Consider the following 14,428-nt stretch of genomic DNA (forward strand, 5'->3'; position numbering starts at 1 on the left):
ACTTGTCAATAAAACATTTATTGAATGGTTTCAGGATCACAATCCCTGAAAGAGAGAAAAACAAAGATTGTTCACAGGACAAGAGAAAAAGAATATGGAAAGTGAAAACTTAGTGATGCTTACCAGCTGCTAAGGTTCTAGACCATCCCAGTCGAAGTGAGGGTCTTGATCCACCGCCTGAGCAAACCAGTACTGGTAGTTTGGTAGTGGAGCAGATTTGTATCTACTATAAGGAACACTTTTAGGATCGCTGGGGATTTGACTTTTCCTGCTGGATAAAATCTCCGGTGCAAAAGGGTGCTGGGCGTATGGTGTGAAGAGTTTATTTGGTGTGGTGGTTTTGGGCTTACACGGTTTGGCTGCATTAGTTCTGGTAGTAGTCGTGAGTTTGCATCTGGATGGAGTTGTGCTGGTGCTGAGTGGTGCTTTAGTACTTGTAGTGGTGCGCGTGCATCCGGCTGGCGTAGTTGTGCTGGTACTCTGCTCGCACAGCCTTTTAGTCGTGGTGCTTACAGGGTTGGCTCTAGGTGTAGTTGGAGCTTGGGTAGGTTCCATTGGTTGTTTTAGTCCCGGGTAATGAGGAAAATAAGGACAACGTACACCAGGTATGTAGCAATATGGGTATTGTTGAGGGTAAAGATAGCGGGGATAGTTAAAGGAGTCTGACGAGGGAAGAGTGGTGGACTTATAAGGATTGTAGCCAAACTGATGATAGATGGGATTGTAAACTGGTTGGGGAGGAACTGTGGTCTGGGGATTATTTGCCATCATATTCATGTAGTAGAGGTAATTCAAATAATACTGCTGGTAAGGGTCATAGGCCTGCCGCTTGGACCGGTAGGTGTTTCTGGTAATTGGTAAAGGGCTGGGGTGCCCGGCAGTCAAAGCAGGAGATGTTGGGCAGGTGAGTGTGATTGGAGTCTGCAGGTAGATCATCCGCAACACATAATAGCCATTCTGGAGGAAAATAAAAGTAATCCGTGCCATTAAAGAAAAACATGATTTATATGCAATTGTGCCATGGAGGAGTTCTGCAGGCATAGATTGTTTAGAGAGTGATCAACAGTGCCACCGGTGGTTGCAGACTAACGCACTTGACGTTTCCTCACTTTCTTCACTACATGATCAACAAACCAAAGTCCATTCATAAATGTTGCCTGTCCTTTTTGCATGGATGTCTAATACTTTAGTTACCCTGTTATTCAAGGCTTCGCTACACCTCTTAAAATGAGACCACTTAAAACATACATCAGTATGTGGGAATAAATATGGAATGAAGAAATCAAGCAATACTATTATGATGGTTTAAAAAACAATCATACATTTGTGGGCAAAAGCTCCTATAATTATTCATTTTAGTATTTGTTATGAACATATCGTTATGTGATAAGTACTAATAGCTCTGAAATGGAGGAGGGGTTTAGGATTAAATAAGATCTGCTTCTTCCTACTTTTTTTTGGACATGCTGAACTGTGTGACAATAAATATCAGGTGGGAATTTTTTGGCACCTCACTATTTCATCACGATTCAGAAGCTACGATTATTGCGATCATAATTGATGCATCTTTAATTTATGTGTAATGATGCAGTTTTACATTTCTTTTTGTTTCACTGAATAAACCTTTATCACTTGCAATAAAAAAAAACTATTTGGAATAAGAAACCGTTTATTTAATTCCCGCATTTATTAAATAAATGAAAATGTTTGCAAAACTGGAACAGAAGTGCCCTATAATAAAAAGGAGCTTGTCGGATCTCTGAGCTGGTTCACTGCAGTCAGACATTTTAGAACTCCCTGCATTCATTTATTTACAATAAATCAATTGACATTTACTAATCAATTCTATAATCATCCATGTCCGAATTGCAATGCATCTAAACATTTATTATTTCCCCCACCTCTAGTAAATATGTGCTGTATTGTTGTGTGAATAGGGCTACCTTCACATCGCAGGGTCAGATTTTATTTTTTATTTTTTTTAAAAAGCTGCTCACATTATAAATTGATTTCTAATGTGAATGCAATCTGACCCGCATGCGGACATGACGTCGCACGCACTGCAGTGTTTACGGAAGTAAAAATGGCTTCAATTGTATTCAGTCTCAGTACTGGCACATTTGTGGCAATATTAAGGATTTTGTGCAATTAACGTTCACATCTTCTGGACCAAATGATTGTGTGTAGAAGACGATAAGCATATTGACTCTGGCACACTTATGGGATATTTTGTTTCCACGTCGTACCTGTGGGCGAGCAGTCGGAGACAGGAGTGGTAAAACATTCACGTGAGTTCCTAAAACATTTTCACCCTTTTTCTGCTGCGTTGTCAACTATTCATTTTGTAACCGTCTATTTTGGCGAACGATTATGACGCTTATCGCTTTCTGAGGACGTTCTGGTCGGATAAATGCGACCTGAGCGCGGGAGCGTTCACATTGAGGACGCATATCCCAAATATACGAAAGAGGCCTGGGTCGGATAAGACAAATTCAGTATTGCACTTATCCCACTGACATGAAACATACAGGTCGCATATGAGCAAAAAAATCTGAATTGACCTGCAGTGTGAACAAGGCCAAGTTAGCGTGTTCATAATAAACAAACATAAAAAAGCCTGGTGCTCTGCTCCAATATGTCAGTCAGCTAAAGGCATGAAAGCAAACAGTTTCATTATGTATTGTTTTAAAGTCAGGAGTCTAACTCAGTGGTTCTCAACCTTTTTTCAGTGATGTACCCCCTGTGAACATTTTTTTAATTCAAGTACCCCGTAATCAGAGCAAAGCATTTTTGGTTGAAAAAAGATGAAGTAAAATACAGCACTATGTCATCAGTTCCTGATTTATTAAATTGTATAACAGTGCAAAATATTGCTCATTTTTAGTAGTCTCTTGAACTATTTGGAAAAAAAAGATATAAAAATAACTAAAAATTTGTTGAAAAATAAACAAGTGATTCAATTATAAATATTTCTACACATAGAAGTTATCAACTTAAAGTGCCCTCTTTGGGGATTGTAATAGAGATACATCTGGATTCATGAACTTAATTCTAAACATTTCTTCACAAAAAATGAAATCTTTAACATCAATATTTATGGAACATGTCCACAAAAAATCTAGCTGTCAACACTGAATATTGCATTGTTGCATTTCTTTTCACAGTTCCTTTTGACAGACATTTTAGTGAGGGTCAAACCATCATGGCATGGGGGAAACTGGCTTTATGGTAAAGAATGGAATAGCCTACTTTATTTGTTCAGTTTATGAACTTACATTCATATTTTGTTGAAGTATTATTCAATAAATATATTTATAAAGGATTTTTGAATTGTTGCTATTTTTAGAATATTTTAAAAAAATCTCACGTACCCCTTGGCATACCTTCAAGTACCCTCAGGGGTACGTGTACCCCCATTTGAGAACCAGTGGTCTAACTTAACATGTGACTTCTGTTAGCACTGGAGCTTACCTAGCTTTACTAATGTTGCTCATGTGTCACATTCCTTTGTTACGTTGTCTGACATATTTAGTCTATATGAAAAAAATGGCTAAAATTCACAATTGTGCTACACTTTGAGACAGTTAAACAGCTTAGCATCAAAGCTACAAACACACAACTCTTACTAAAAATAAGTTTATTTTCAAACTGTCTAAATCCATCCATCCATTTTCTACCGCTTGTCCCGTTCGGGGTCGCTGGAGCCTATCTCAGCTGCACATGGGCGGAAGGCGGGGTACACCCTGGACAAGTCGCCACTTCATCGCAGGGCCAACAGAGACAGACAACATTCACACTCACATTCACACACTAGGGCCAATTTAGTGTTGCTGATCAACCTATCCCCAGGTGCATGTCTTTGGAGGTGGGAGGAAGCCAGAGTACCCGGAGGAAACCCACGCCGTCAAGAATAGATATTACATTTGTTGAGTACTATCCTCGTTCTGAAGAGGGCAGCAATGTGCTTTAAGACTTGCATCACTCCAGTCCTACGGCATCAACTGTGCCCAAAGTATTCAATTCAGTATTTGTTGCTATGAGGACTTTCACATCTAAAAACAATGCTGACAATACCAAGAAAAGCTGTCCTTTTGCAAGGTGTAAGTGTAACCACATACCTCCTGTACCACGTGGCAGCCGTCATAGGGAACTACCAACACAAGCCCAAACGCATTCCCACGCAGCAAATAGCCACAAGATTCCAGTGCCTTGCTCAAAGGTTGGGATGGTCCAGTACCTGTGACAAGTGGGCAGTCAGCCAAATATCCTGAGCAGAGTTGTTGAAAAGACTAGAGCTGCAGATATCCATTATTTTGGTCATCTATCCATTAGATCTGTGGTTATAGAACTTTTTTTCACCAAGTACCACCTCGGAAAACACTTGGCTCTCCAAGTAACACTAATGATCAACATTAAAATATAGTAGCGTAGTAGGCCCAAGTATTAATTAACAAGGCAAAGGTTTTATTTAACATGGACATGTATATTTAATGTTGGCCACTAACAGACAGTTTGAACAGTAACACTGTTTCAATATTTGAGTGAGTCTTTGGCGTACCACTAGTGCAGGGGTGTCAAACTCATTTTAGCTCAGGGGACACGTGGGGGAAAACCTGTGCACACGCAGACCAGACTATTAAAATCATGGCATTAAAACTAAAAAATAAAGACAACTTCAGATTTTGCTGATTTTTCTATTTCCTAAGTTTATAAAGATATACATTTAAAAAAAAAAAAACGAAAGATTTTGTGCTCCCAAAAAATAGACGTGATAGTAGTATCGACTCGATATGTGCTTGTACTTGATATAATTACAGTGGATGTTAGGTATCGATCCACTAATGGCGTTTGTTTTGATGCCGGTGAGCTACGGTGTGTAGTGAAGCATGTTTAGCTATTCCTCGTTCTGCAGTGATAATGATAAAGTAAGAAACTTACTTTGTCGCCATGGAGACCAGGATTAATGATTTAGAAGTAGCTAAAGCACTGCTGACGGCGGATAGACGTTAGCCGCTAGCCATGTCTTAAAGCACCTCTTCCTGAGGGCGTTTCAGTGTTATAACTTCACCTTTATCTTTAGTTTTTAAGCCAAAATGCATCCGTTCTCCCTTTTCTGTCTACACACTGTGTCTGCTTGTAAGTACTCTGTGATTGTGTGCCGCCGAACATGCTCCTCTGCTCGTAAACCAGCAATGTCACGACGTGACTTTGACGCGGGCGGGTGCGGGACCAGTATGTTTCAGAGACGGTATCGTACTGAAAATGATTCGTTAGTATTGTGGTACTATACTAATACCGGTATACCGTACAACCCTGCTAGGTCGATATATTTGTATCAAACCACCCACCCCTGTTTACATTCAAGAGCTCTAGTTACGCTCAAAAGATTAATCGAAGCAACATAATATCAAATTCAATGGAATAATCATTGCAGCCCTAGAATAGAATAGACTATACCCAGGTCCAGGGCCAAGTCTGCAGCGCCACGTCCCACCACTTTCAATCTCATCTGTCGTGGTCCACATTGCAGCGACGTCTCCACGAGGCCCCACAGTCTTTCTGGATTCAAACACATTTGATTTGGTATGTTATTCTTATTTATGTATGGAAAGTCATTTACATTATGCAGGAATTCTTCTTTACATATTGAGTCACATTACTATTTTCAAGTAACATTTGTTTTATGTTGAAGAGGTTCATTTCGTCTACTGATGTGTATTTAAACACTGCAAAAAGTCAGTGTTCACAAACAAGAAAAAAAATTACTAAAATTAGGGGTATTTTATTTGAACGAAGCAAAATTATCTGCCAATAGAACAAGAAAATTTGGCTTGTCAAGACTTTCCAAAACAAGTACAATTAGCTAACCTCAATGAACCCAAAAATACCTTAAAATAAGTATATTCTCACTAAAAACAAGTGGACTTTTCTTGGTAGAAAAAAAAAAAGACCTTTTTGCTCAATATGTTGAAAAATATTCTTAAATTAAGTAAATGCTAGTGCCATTATCTTGACATAATATGCGCTCAGCATCATGATTTTTTTTTCATGCTTGAAGAAAGACATTACTTTAAAAAAGTAGTTTTATACTTGTGAGTGTTGATGACAGCTTTGCAACAGTTGGTATTCTAGTTTCAAGCATGTTTTACTCAATATAGGTCATCAAATTTCAGCAACAAGCTGTAATATCTTAGAGATAATTTAGGACCAAAACCCTTAAAACAAGTAAAACATTCCAACATAAAATCTGCTTAGTGAGAAGAATTATCTTATCAGACAGAAAATAAGCAAATATCACTCTTATTTGAGATATTTCATCTTACTTAGATTTCAGTTTTTGCAGTGTAAATGGTTGATTTATATAGGCTAGTAAGGTAAAGTTTTGTACCTGACAAGTTTCAGCTACCTTGCTTCTGCAGCCTTCATCAGAGGTGTCACGTGATGTTAGCGTGACGTGTTATATGGATTTTTCCATCCCACCTGAGGTGTCAGGTACAAAACTTCACCTTACTAGCCTATATTGTAGTTTATGTCCCTTATGGACATCCGTAGTTGTGTATGTATGTTCGGAGCATGCGCAGTTGGTTCGGTAAAGCCTACACCACTGAAGTGGACAGCCGTGTGCGTGTGTCACTGATTTCTACATGGTGTCAGAAACGTATATAAATCAACCATTTATAAATAATGATTGTAATTTATTTTATATAGCCCCGCATTTTGGTTCCTACTTGTTTCCGAGTGCCCGAATAGGGAACGGACGGGGGAGGAGATAAACATGCGGGACCGTATAAAATAAAATACGAATTACAATACAACAAATGTGACCCAATATGTAAATAAAAATTCCTGCCTAACGTAAATGACTTTCCATACATAAATAATAACATACCAAATCACAAGTTACACAATTATCACAGCAGTTTTACATGCTCATTTAAAGCTTACCTGATTCTGGCTTCCCGTTGAAGACAATCTCGCCCTTCCTTACGCCCTCACTTGCTAACTGGCGTGGAGATACTTGACCAAACGCCTGCCATGGAAAACACTTTAAACTCGGCACAAGGGAGAAAAGAAGCCACAGGAGTGCCGCCATATTAATGGACACTCAAAGCAAGTAAAGATACAAACACTCAATGCAAGGAAATATCTTGTTTTTGCCAGGAGGGCGCACGTAGGACCACACACACCTGTGTTCATCATGCCAGGAGGACACACCTTTGTTCATCATGCCAGGAGAGCACACCTGTGTTCATCATGCCAGGAGAGCACACCTGTGTTCATCATGCCAGGAGAGCTCACCTGTGTTCATCATGCCAGGAGAGCACACCTGTGTTCATCATGCCAGGAGAGCTCACCTGTGTTCATCGAACTTGGCACGTCTCAGCTCATTAAATGTCACAATCCTATTGGCTGGCAGCATAATGGAAATATTAGCTTAGTTTAGTCTTTTCGTACGAGTTTGTGCATTTCCATTCACCATCACAGGAACGTCTTTAAATGGTGAAATAGTAATAGAGTATTATAATTTCTAAATATATTTCGTTTCACATACATTTTCAGCTTTAAGTTAGCAACTAAGCTCGCAGTTATCTGAGCTCTTATTCTTTTCATTTCCTGGAAGTCTGAGTGGGCCGTGGCTCGTCGGTGACACTCACAGGTCAGTTATGGTACTACATCCATTCTCCACTAAAGAGTTTTAAAAATATACACTGTAAAGTTAAAGTACCAATGATTGTCACACACACACTAGGTGTGGCGAAATTATTCTCTGCATTTGACCCATCACCCATGATCACCCTCTGGGAGGTGAGGGGAGCAGTGAGCAGCAGCAATGGCCACGCCCGTGAATCATTTTTGGTGATTTAACCCCCAATTTCAACCCTTGATGCTGAGTGCCAAACAGGGAGGTAATGGGTCCCATTTTTAAAGTCTTTGGTATGACTCGGCCAAGAATGACACACTTTGAATAAATAACACAGGAATTTTTTTACATTACCAATATCCTGAAATGTGGCATTATAAAATCTTTTCAAATATGACACTTCTCACTTTCCAGTGGTTTCAGTTCATACCCACAACTTTATTGGTAGGAACAATCCATCCATTTTAATATTGTACAAATAAAGACATTATTGCAAACAAAACAAAACATTCAGTTACCCAATTGTGATATTTTTTGGAAGGGTTGGTGCCCAGTGCGCCAAACATGCTGCGACTGCCTCTGGAAATACTCAAACTTTTTAATGTAACAATCTATATCAGGGGTTCTTAACCTTTCCCACTACAGAGGGGGCCCGGGGACCACTCAAATATTAACACCCAATTAGCAACCGTACTCTTGATTTTAATGGGCTTCAATAATTATAACTACTTACAGTTTACAATCTTGTCAAATGATATGAAGCAATCACAAAGATGATTTATTTTACACAGACACCTTAGGCTTTGGTCAAAATGATTAGAAAAATAAGTACTAACTGAATATACTGCACAAATAAGCGACTCAAATAATGATGAAAAAACATTTGCATACAACTAAACGTGGTTTACCTAAAAATTTAAATGCAAATACAAATACAGCTTTACCACTTTAGTCTTAAATTTTGTGCTTCAGAAACCTCTCTTTGACTTTGGCGCCAAACTTCTGTTTGATAGTCATTACTGCCACAAGTGGTGGACAGGTGTATTAGTGGAGTGAAGTGAATTATATTTATATAGCGCTTTTCATTGGCGTTGTTAGGCCTATTTTAGGGGGGCTCAAGCCCCCCTAAAATGTTCTTAAGCCCCCCTAAATAATTTGGTGTTTAAAAAAAAAAAAATTTTTTTTTTTTTTTTACAAATACATGCCGACATATTCATTATAAAGTGGCCCGAATATGAGTTTAAATAAATAATCATATAACCTGTCATTTTTCACTCAGTTTCCCTTCACTTCATAGCATAAGGTAGAGAGCCCCTTTAGTGTGTCGGTATCCAATCCATTCCACTTTTTCATATATAAAATGCCCACATCACTCAAAATCCAGTCCGCATTTTCTCTGCGACCTTCATTGCGGTCCTTGGACTTGTTCATATAGAAAATGCCCACATCACTCAAAATCCAGTCCGCATTTTCTCTGCGACCTTGCTTGCGGTCCTGCAGGTGTACGAAGCACATTAGCACACAGCACTGCAGAACAAGAACCTTGTTTCTGCAATTGTAAATAACTTAGTTTTTAAGTTTTGTGTTTCTTGTAGAATCTATATAAAGTAATATACATTAGCCTATTGTTAAAATAATGAAACAAACATTAAATATATTTGTTTTATTGTATTGTTACATTAATAGCTGTTGTATTATTATAGGATTTTCAGAGGGTGGGAAAAAACAAGACATTTAATATAAAATGTAAAATGAATAAATACATAAAAAGAAAAAGAAAAAAAATGGTTAAAAGCCATCGTCCCGGGGAGCATTTAATTTCGTCCCGTGCATTTTTTTTACCGTCCCCGGGACAACGGGACTACATTAATCTCAAGCCCTGGAAGTTACATTTTGTTTGCATTATTTGTTTCAGGATTGCACTTTGAAGATGGTCCCTCAGCTCTTTGACAGCTTTGGCTCTTTTTCTGATCAGCAGACATACTCTATAGTCTTTATTTACAGTATATATAAAAGTTTCTCATTTCTATTCAGACTTCCATATATATTTAATTTCCTTAACGGCTTGCCATAATATATATAAATATATTATATATAAGCCAAATTATCCCGATATTACTTTAATTCAAGTAATTAAGTAATATTTCCAGGGCTTGAATTTACAACCATTTTAGTCACATATGTGCCCAAAATGTAATCTGTGCAACTTCAAAATATTTGGGAACAAACAATTATTGTATTGTGAGCGAAAGTGGTGGCATTAGCCTCTATGTTGTGAATGAATAACAGAGGCTAATGCCATGACTTTCATTGTGTTTCAGTGTATCTTGAAGGATCATGCAAGTCATTGTTTCTTGTTGATGCTGTAAACAAAATGTCACTGTGCAAACCCATGTTTGTTGTTGTACTGAACACAGATTGAAAATAAACCGACTGAAATAATAATAACAATGATTAATTTCTAAGTCTTTGTTAGCCGTTTGTGAAGTTTTGTGCTCGTGCGCTACGTTCGCTCGCATCCTGTGCATCTCCTGGGGGCTAAGCCCCCCCTGTCCTTAAAAGCTAGTGACGCCCCTGGCGCTTTTCTCTAGTGACTCAAAGCGCTTTTACATTGTGAAACCCAATATCCAAGTTACATTTAAACCAGTGTGGGTGGCACTGGGAGAAGGTGGGTAAAGTGTCTTGCCCAAGGACACAACGGCAGTGACTAGGTGGCGGAAGCGGGTATCGAACCTGGAACCCTCAAGTTGCTGGCACGGCCACTCTACCAACCGAGCTATACCCACCACAACTGAGAATCGCTGGTACAGACCACAGCTGAAAAAGATTTTTTTGGTGGCCCTCGAGAGGGCGTGCGTGGCTCAATGGCCCTGGCCCTATGGTTCAACACTGATCTATAGAACTTCACTGCAAACATTACACATTTTAGTTATTGAATTGAAATACGAAAAAAATGTAGACATTTATAATTTTCTTGGGTAGGGGCATCGAACATGGCAGAGAACAGGCTAGGACCACTTCTAGAAACAACACCTATTTTTCAACGTAATGATCCAATAAAGATGTCGATGCAGAAAAAAAAAAAGAACATTTAGTGGAATTGTGTGCTAGAACAGTCTCTGGGTACATTAGGTTATGTTAGCTTACTCAAATGTAAAACACTGCAATGGTACACATCTAAGAACATTTGACCATAGTACGTGCTCCATTTCCATAGTTGTTACAGAAGATGACATAAGTACCAGGGTAGCTTTTTTTTTTAACACATTTATTGGAGCCACATTCATTGAGCATCAAGCATCGCCATGAAGTCCTGATAAGAGGGAATTAGCTCTGGGGGGATCTGGAAAGGTGCTGCAGTTGTGGTTTGTCCTGGTCTTCTAGTCTGCTTTGGAGGGTAGTGAGGGCCATTGGGAGGGTAGTGAGGGCCATTGGGAGGGTAGTGAGGGCCATTGGGAGGGTAGTGAGGGTCATTGGGAGGGTAGTGAGGGTCATTGGGAGGGTAGTGAGGGTCATTGGGAGGGTAGTGAGGGTCATTGGGAGGGTAGTGAGGGTCATTGGGAGGGTAGTGAGGGTAGTGAGGATGATGCCAGTGAAAATAGGGAATATGTGACTGCATTCCTGGATTTCTGGGGTCCTTCTGGGTGGGTGGGTGTTTCCCAGGAGGTGGCTGATATCCCACAAAGTGCCAGGCATGAGGATTGAAGAGCGAGTACTGACCCACTTGTGGCACCGTGTGGTGTTGATGAACGTAGGGTTTCTGAGATGCTGGGGGCCCCATTGGGACCTGGTGCATCATGTAGTTATGAGGCAATGGTGGAAAGGGAAGTAGAGACCCAGGGGGAAGGGAGTGGACGTGGGGGTCACTGGGTAACTTAGGGTCCTGCAGTACAGCGGCCACGGGGAAGTCCGACCCGGGCTGGATCATTTGTACCTGGGGCTCTGAAGGCAACTTGCTGTACTGAGGTCCAGAGGGGAGGGTTTGGACCTGGGATTCAGAGGGCGACTTGCGGCTCTGAGGGACAGCGGGTGCAACTCGGGCCTGGGGCCAAGTACGCATCTCCGGGTTGTGGAGCAGAAAAGGAGGGACTTGGACTTGAAGATCTGATGGCGCTGCAGTTGTCCGAGGAGGTTTGGGGCACCAGAGAGACACAGGAAGTTCCTGCCAAAGCATTGGCAGCACAAAACTTCCCCCCTTGAGGGCAAAACAGAGTTGATCTCCAATCCACTGACATGTTCCTCAGACATTACCTGTTGAAGCATGTGGCAGCCACCATAAGGAACCAACATGAGGAACCCACCAGAGTTCCAGAGCATGTTGTAGCCACAGGTTGGAGGCACAAGGGACAAAGGCAAAGGACGGCCATTAGCTGGAAAAGGAGAAAAGATCTGTGTTAAATGTAAATAAATAAAAAAAAACAAGTTTTTTTACCTTGCTGCACACTGATGTGTTGAAGTCCTGGTGCTTGGACCCTCAGCTTCATCTGCTCAGCAGCACAATACAGAGAACTCCATGATGATGCTTCCTGCTGCACAGGTGCTGCTGCATGAAGAGCCGCTGAGTTAACAAAAGATGAAATAAAACAACAAAATACTGCGGTGAGCCCGACCAGGAACATCAGCTTGGTAATTGTTGTCAGACGCGTTTGATGTCTTGGCATCCATGGCCTGAGGGTTCTTCCCAAATACAATTCTTCCCCGCCTCAGGCCTGCGGCCTTGACCTCTGGAGCATCTTTCCTGTGATCTGCCTTCCTCAGACGGTAAGAGTCCACCTTCAAAGTGCAAGTCAGAAGAAGAGCTGTGGCCCAGCAAAGTGCAACACTTGTCTTCTTTGCTTTGGGACTCATGTTTCACACTCCTGGAAAAAGCCCAGTGAAGATGTTTCAGGGCTGCCTTTTGTAGTGGCGACCACTTCCTGCAGGCACGGGCAGCAACAGCCAATCAGAGGTAGAGGTGGGCGGGGCCAGTGATTATCTAAATATGAGTTGCAGCTGATAAACAACAACACATGGATGATTTTGATTTGTATTTTCTGCCTCAATGACGTTTCACAGCTGACCATATTTTACTTTTTATGAGGAGTACTTGCTAATAAAATGGTGGTCTATTCAGTCACCCATGATTCTAACACCAGACTTAAGCAGGCTGGGGAAGATTTGCATCATTTTCACGTCATAAAAATTCCTTACGTTTCATCGCAATGGTTGAAAGACACCGCCCTGTACGCCACCTGCTGGTGAAACTTTGTAACTACAAGTACAAACTCAGAAAGGACTGCAGTTTTCATGACAAAACTAAACGTCTAGATTAGTGTTTGTTTTTAATAGTTGAACTGCAATGTCATGTATTTGTTAGTCTTTATGACAAGTCCCAGAGCAGCAACCACATGGCAAGACTGTTTTGTTTTATTTTATTTCTGCCTGTAAACCCATCAACCCCTTAAGCTCACCAGTATTTAGAATGTTGTCATTATTATCTTTTTACTAAAACTATATCTTATATTTCTTCACAAAAAATGAGTATTTATTTATATTATTTTTTAATTAAAACGTATTTTAGCTTTATATTACTCAAGAGTATATAGGATTTCTATATTTTTTTATTATTAAAATATATTTTCGTTTTATATTATCCAGGAATAGTTATTCCTCTATTATTTTTAATATTTATGTTTGATATGATTTTATTTTAATGTAGGTATTTGACTTTTTGTTTTCATTTGATTGTATTTATCCTATTTGTATATTATATTTTTACTAAAACATATTTGAAGTGAATTACATTTATATAGAACTTTTCTCTAGTGACTCAAAACACATAGTGAAAGCCAATTAAAAGCAGTGTGGGAGCAGGTGAGTAAAGTGTCTCGCCCAAGGACACAACGGCATGTCTAGGATGGCGGAAGCGGGGATCGAACCTGGAACCCTCAAGTTGCTGGCACGGCCGATCTACCAACCGAGCCACGCCGTGCCAATTTTAATAGTATATTACCCGGGAGTAATTAGGGTTTCTTTATTATTTATATGTTGGGTTTTTTTGGTTTGGTCAGGAGTAATCAGTATTTATTATTTTTATTAAAACATATTTTTGTTTTATATTATTTAATTTTAAAGTATGTATTTTTTCCTTGAAATGTATGCATCCATCCATCCATTTTCTACCGCTTATTCCCTTCAGGGTCGCGGGGGGTGCTGGAGCCTATCTTAGCTACAATCGGGCGGAAGGCGGTGTACACCCTGGACAAGTCGCCACCTCATCACAGGGCCAACACAGATAGACAGACAACATTCACACCCACATTCACACACTAGGGCCAATTTAGTGTTGCCAATCAACCTATCCCCAGGTGCACGTCTTTGGAGGTGTATTCAAATAATTTCATTTTGTATTTATGCCATTTGTATATACTATTATTTTTACATATTTTAGTATTATATTACTCTGGAGTAATTAGGGTTTCTTTATCATTTATATTATATTTTTGTTTAGTATTACTCAGGAGTAATCAGTATTTATTATTTTAGTTTGATATTATTTTATTTTAAAGTATGCATTTCTTTAGAAATGTATTCATATAATTGTAATTATTCTATTTGTATATATTTTTAATAGTTTTGATGGATTTATTCCATTTGTATAACATTTTTTTTACTATTTCTTATAGTTCTGATGTAAATAATTATGTTTACTTCATTTGTATATTTCTCATAGTTTTGATGTAAATAATTGTTATATAATATATTGCACTACATGATGACAGATCAGGTAGGTTGCTATGGTGACTG

At 39.5% G+C, this 14,428-nt stretch overlaps 2 protein-coding genes across 5 annotated transcripts; both read right to left on the reverse strand.

The window, feature by feature from the left end:
* Nucleotides 1-7,323, reverse strand: LOC133630959 (mucin-2-like). Of its 3 annotated transcripts, none has more exons than XM_062022851.1 (6): nt 7,188-7,323; nt 6,946-7,045; nt 5,458-5,559; nt 4,119-4,237; nt 124-957; nt 1-45 (listed from the first exon to the last, which is right to left on the reverse strand). In XM_062022851.1, the coding sequence occupies exons 3-5, from the start codon at nt 5,507-5,509 to the stop codon at nt 130-132; spliced, it is 999 nt and encodes a 332-aa protein (XP_061878835.1). In that variant the 5' UTR covers nt 5,510-5,559; nt 6,946-7,045; nt 7,188-7,323; the 3' UTR covers nt 1-45; nt 124-129. The 3 variants fall into 3 exon arrangements, with proteins under 3 accessions (XP_061878835.1, XP_061878836.1, XP_061878834.1); XM_062022852.1 differs by having other exon boundaries at nt 6,946-7,030; nt 7,188-7,315; XM_062022850.1 differs by lacking the exon at nt 7,188-7,323 and having other exon boundaries at nt 6,946-7,180.
* Nucleotides 7,324-10,889: 3,566 nt separating this feature from the next.
* On the reverse strand, nt 10,890-12,526 carry LOC133631367 (DNA-directed RNA polymerase II subunit RPB1-like). Of its 2 annotated transcripts, none has more exons than XM_062023562.1 (4): nt 12,253-12,526; nt 12,075-12,182; nt 11,894-12,012; nt 10,890-11,837 (listed from the first exon to the last, which is right to left on the reverse strand). In XM_062023562.1, exons 1-4 carry the CDS (start codon nt 12,488-12,490, stop codon nt 10,926-10,928), a joined length of 1,377 nt encoding a protein of 458 aa, XP_061879546.1. In that variant the 5' UTR covers nt 12,491-12,526; the 3' UTR covers nt 10,890-10,925. The 2 variants fall into 2 exon arrangements, with proteins under 2 accessions (XP_061879546.1, XP_061879545.1); XM_062023561.1 differs by having other exon boundaries at nt 10,891-11,837; nt 12,075-12,185.
* Between the last annotated feature and the right edge of the window lie 1,902 nt (nt 12,527-14,428).

This window comes from Entelurus aequoreus, linkage group LG16 (genome assembly GCF_033978785.1).
Source record: "Entelurus aequoreus isolate RoL-2023_Sb linkage group LG16, RoL_Eaeq_v1.1, whole genome shotgun sequence".
NCBI lineage: Eukaryota > Metazoa > Chordata > Actinopteri > Syngnathiformes > Syngnathidae > Entelurus > Entelurus aequoreus.

Coding starts and splice junctions, on each gene's coding strand:
- LOC133631367 (XM_062023561.1), bottom strand. CDS start 12,490: ATGAGTCCCAAAGCAAAGAAGACAAGTGTTGCACTTTGCTGGGCCACA. Junction 12,186..12,252: donor TTACCAAGCTGATGTTCCTG/GTCGGGCTCACC, acceptor CTCTTCATGCAG/CAGCACCTGTGCAGCAGGAA. Junction 11,838..11,893: donor GCTGCCACATGCTTCAACAG/GTAATGTCTGAG, acceptor TTTGCCCTCAAG/GGGGGAAGTTTTGTGCTGCC.
- LOC133630959 (XM_062022850.1), bottom strand. CDS start 7,093: ATGGCGGCACTCCTGTGGCTTCTTTTCTCCCTTGTGCCGAGTTTAAAG. Junction 5,560..6,945: donor CAACGGGAAGCCAGAATCAG/GTAAGCTTTAAA, acceptor GTTTGAATCCAG/AAAGACTGTGGGGCCTCGTG. Junction 958..4,118: donor GCTGCCACGTGGTACAGGAG/GTATGTGGTTAC, acceptor ATTTTCCTCCAG/AATGGCTATTATGTGTTGCG.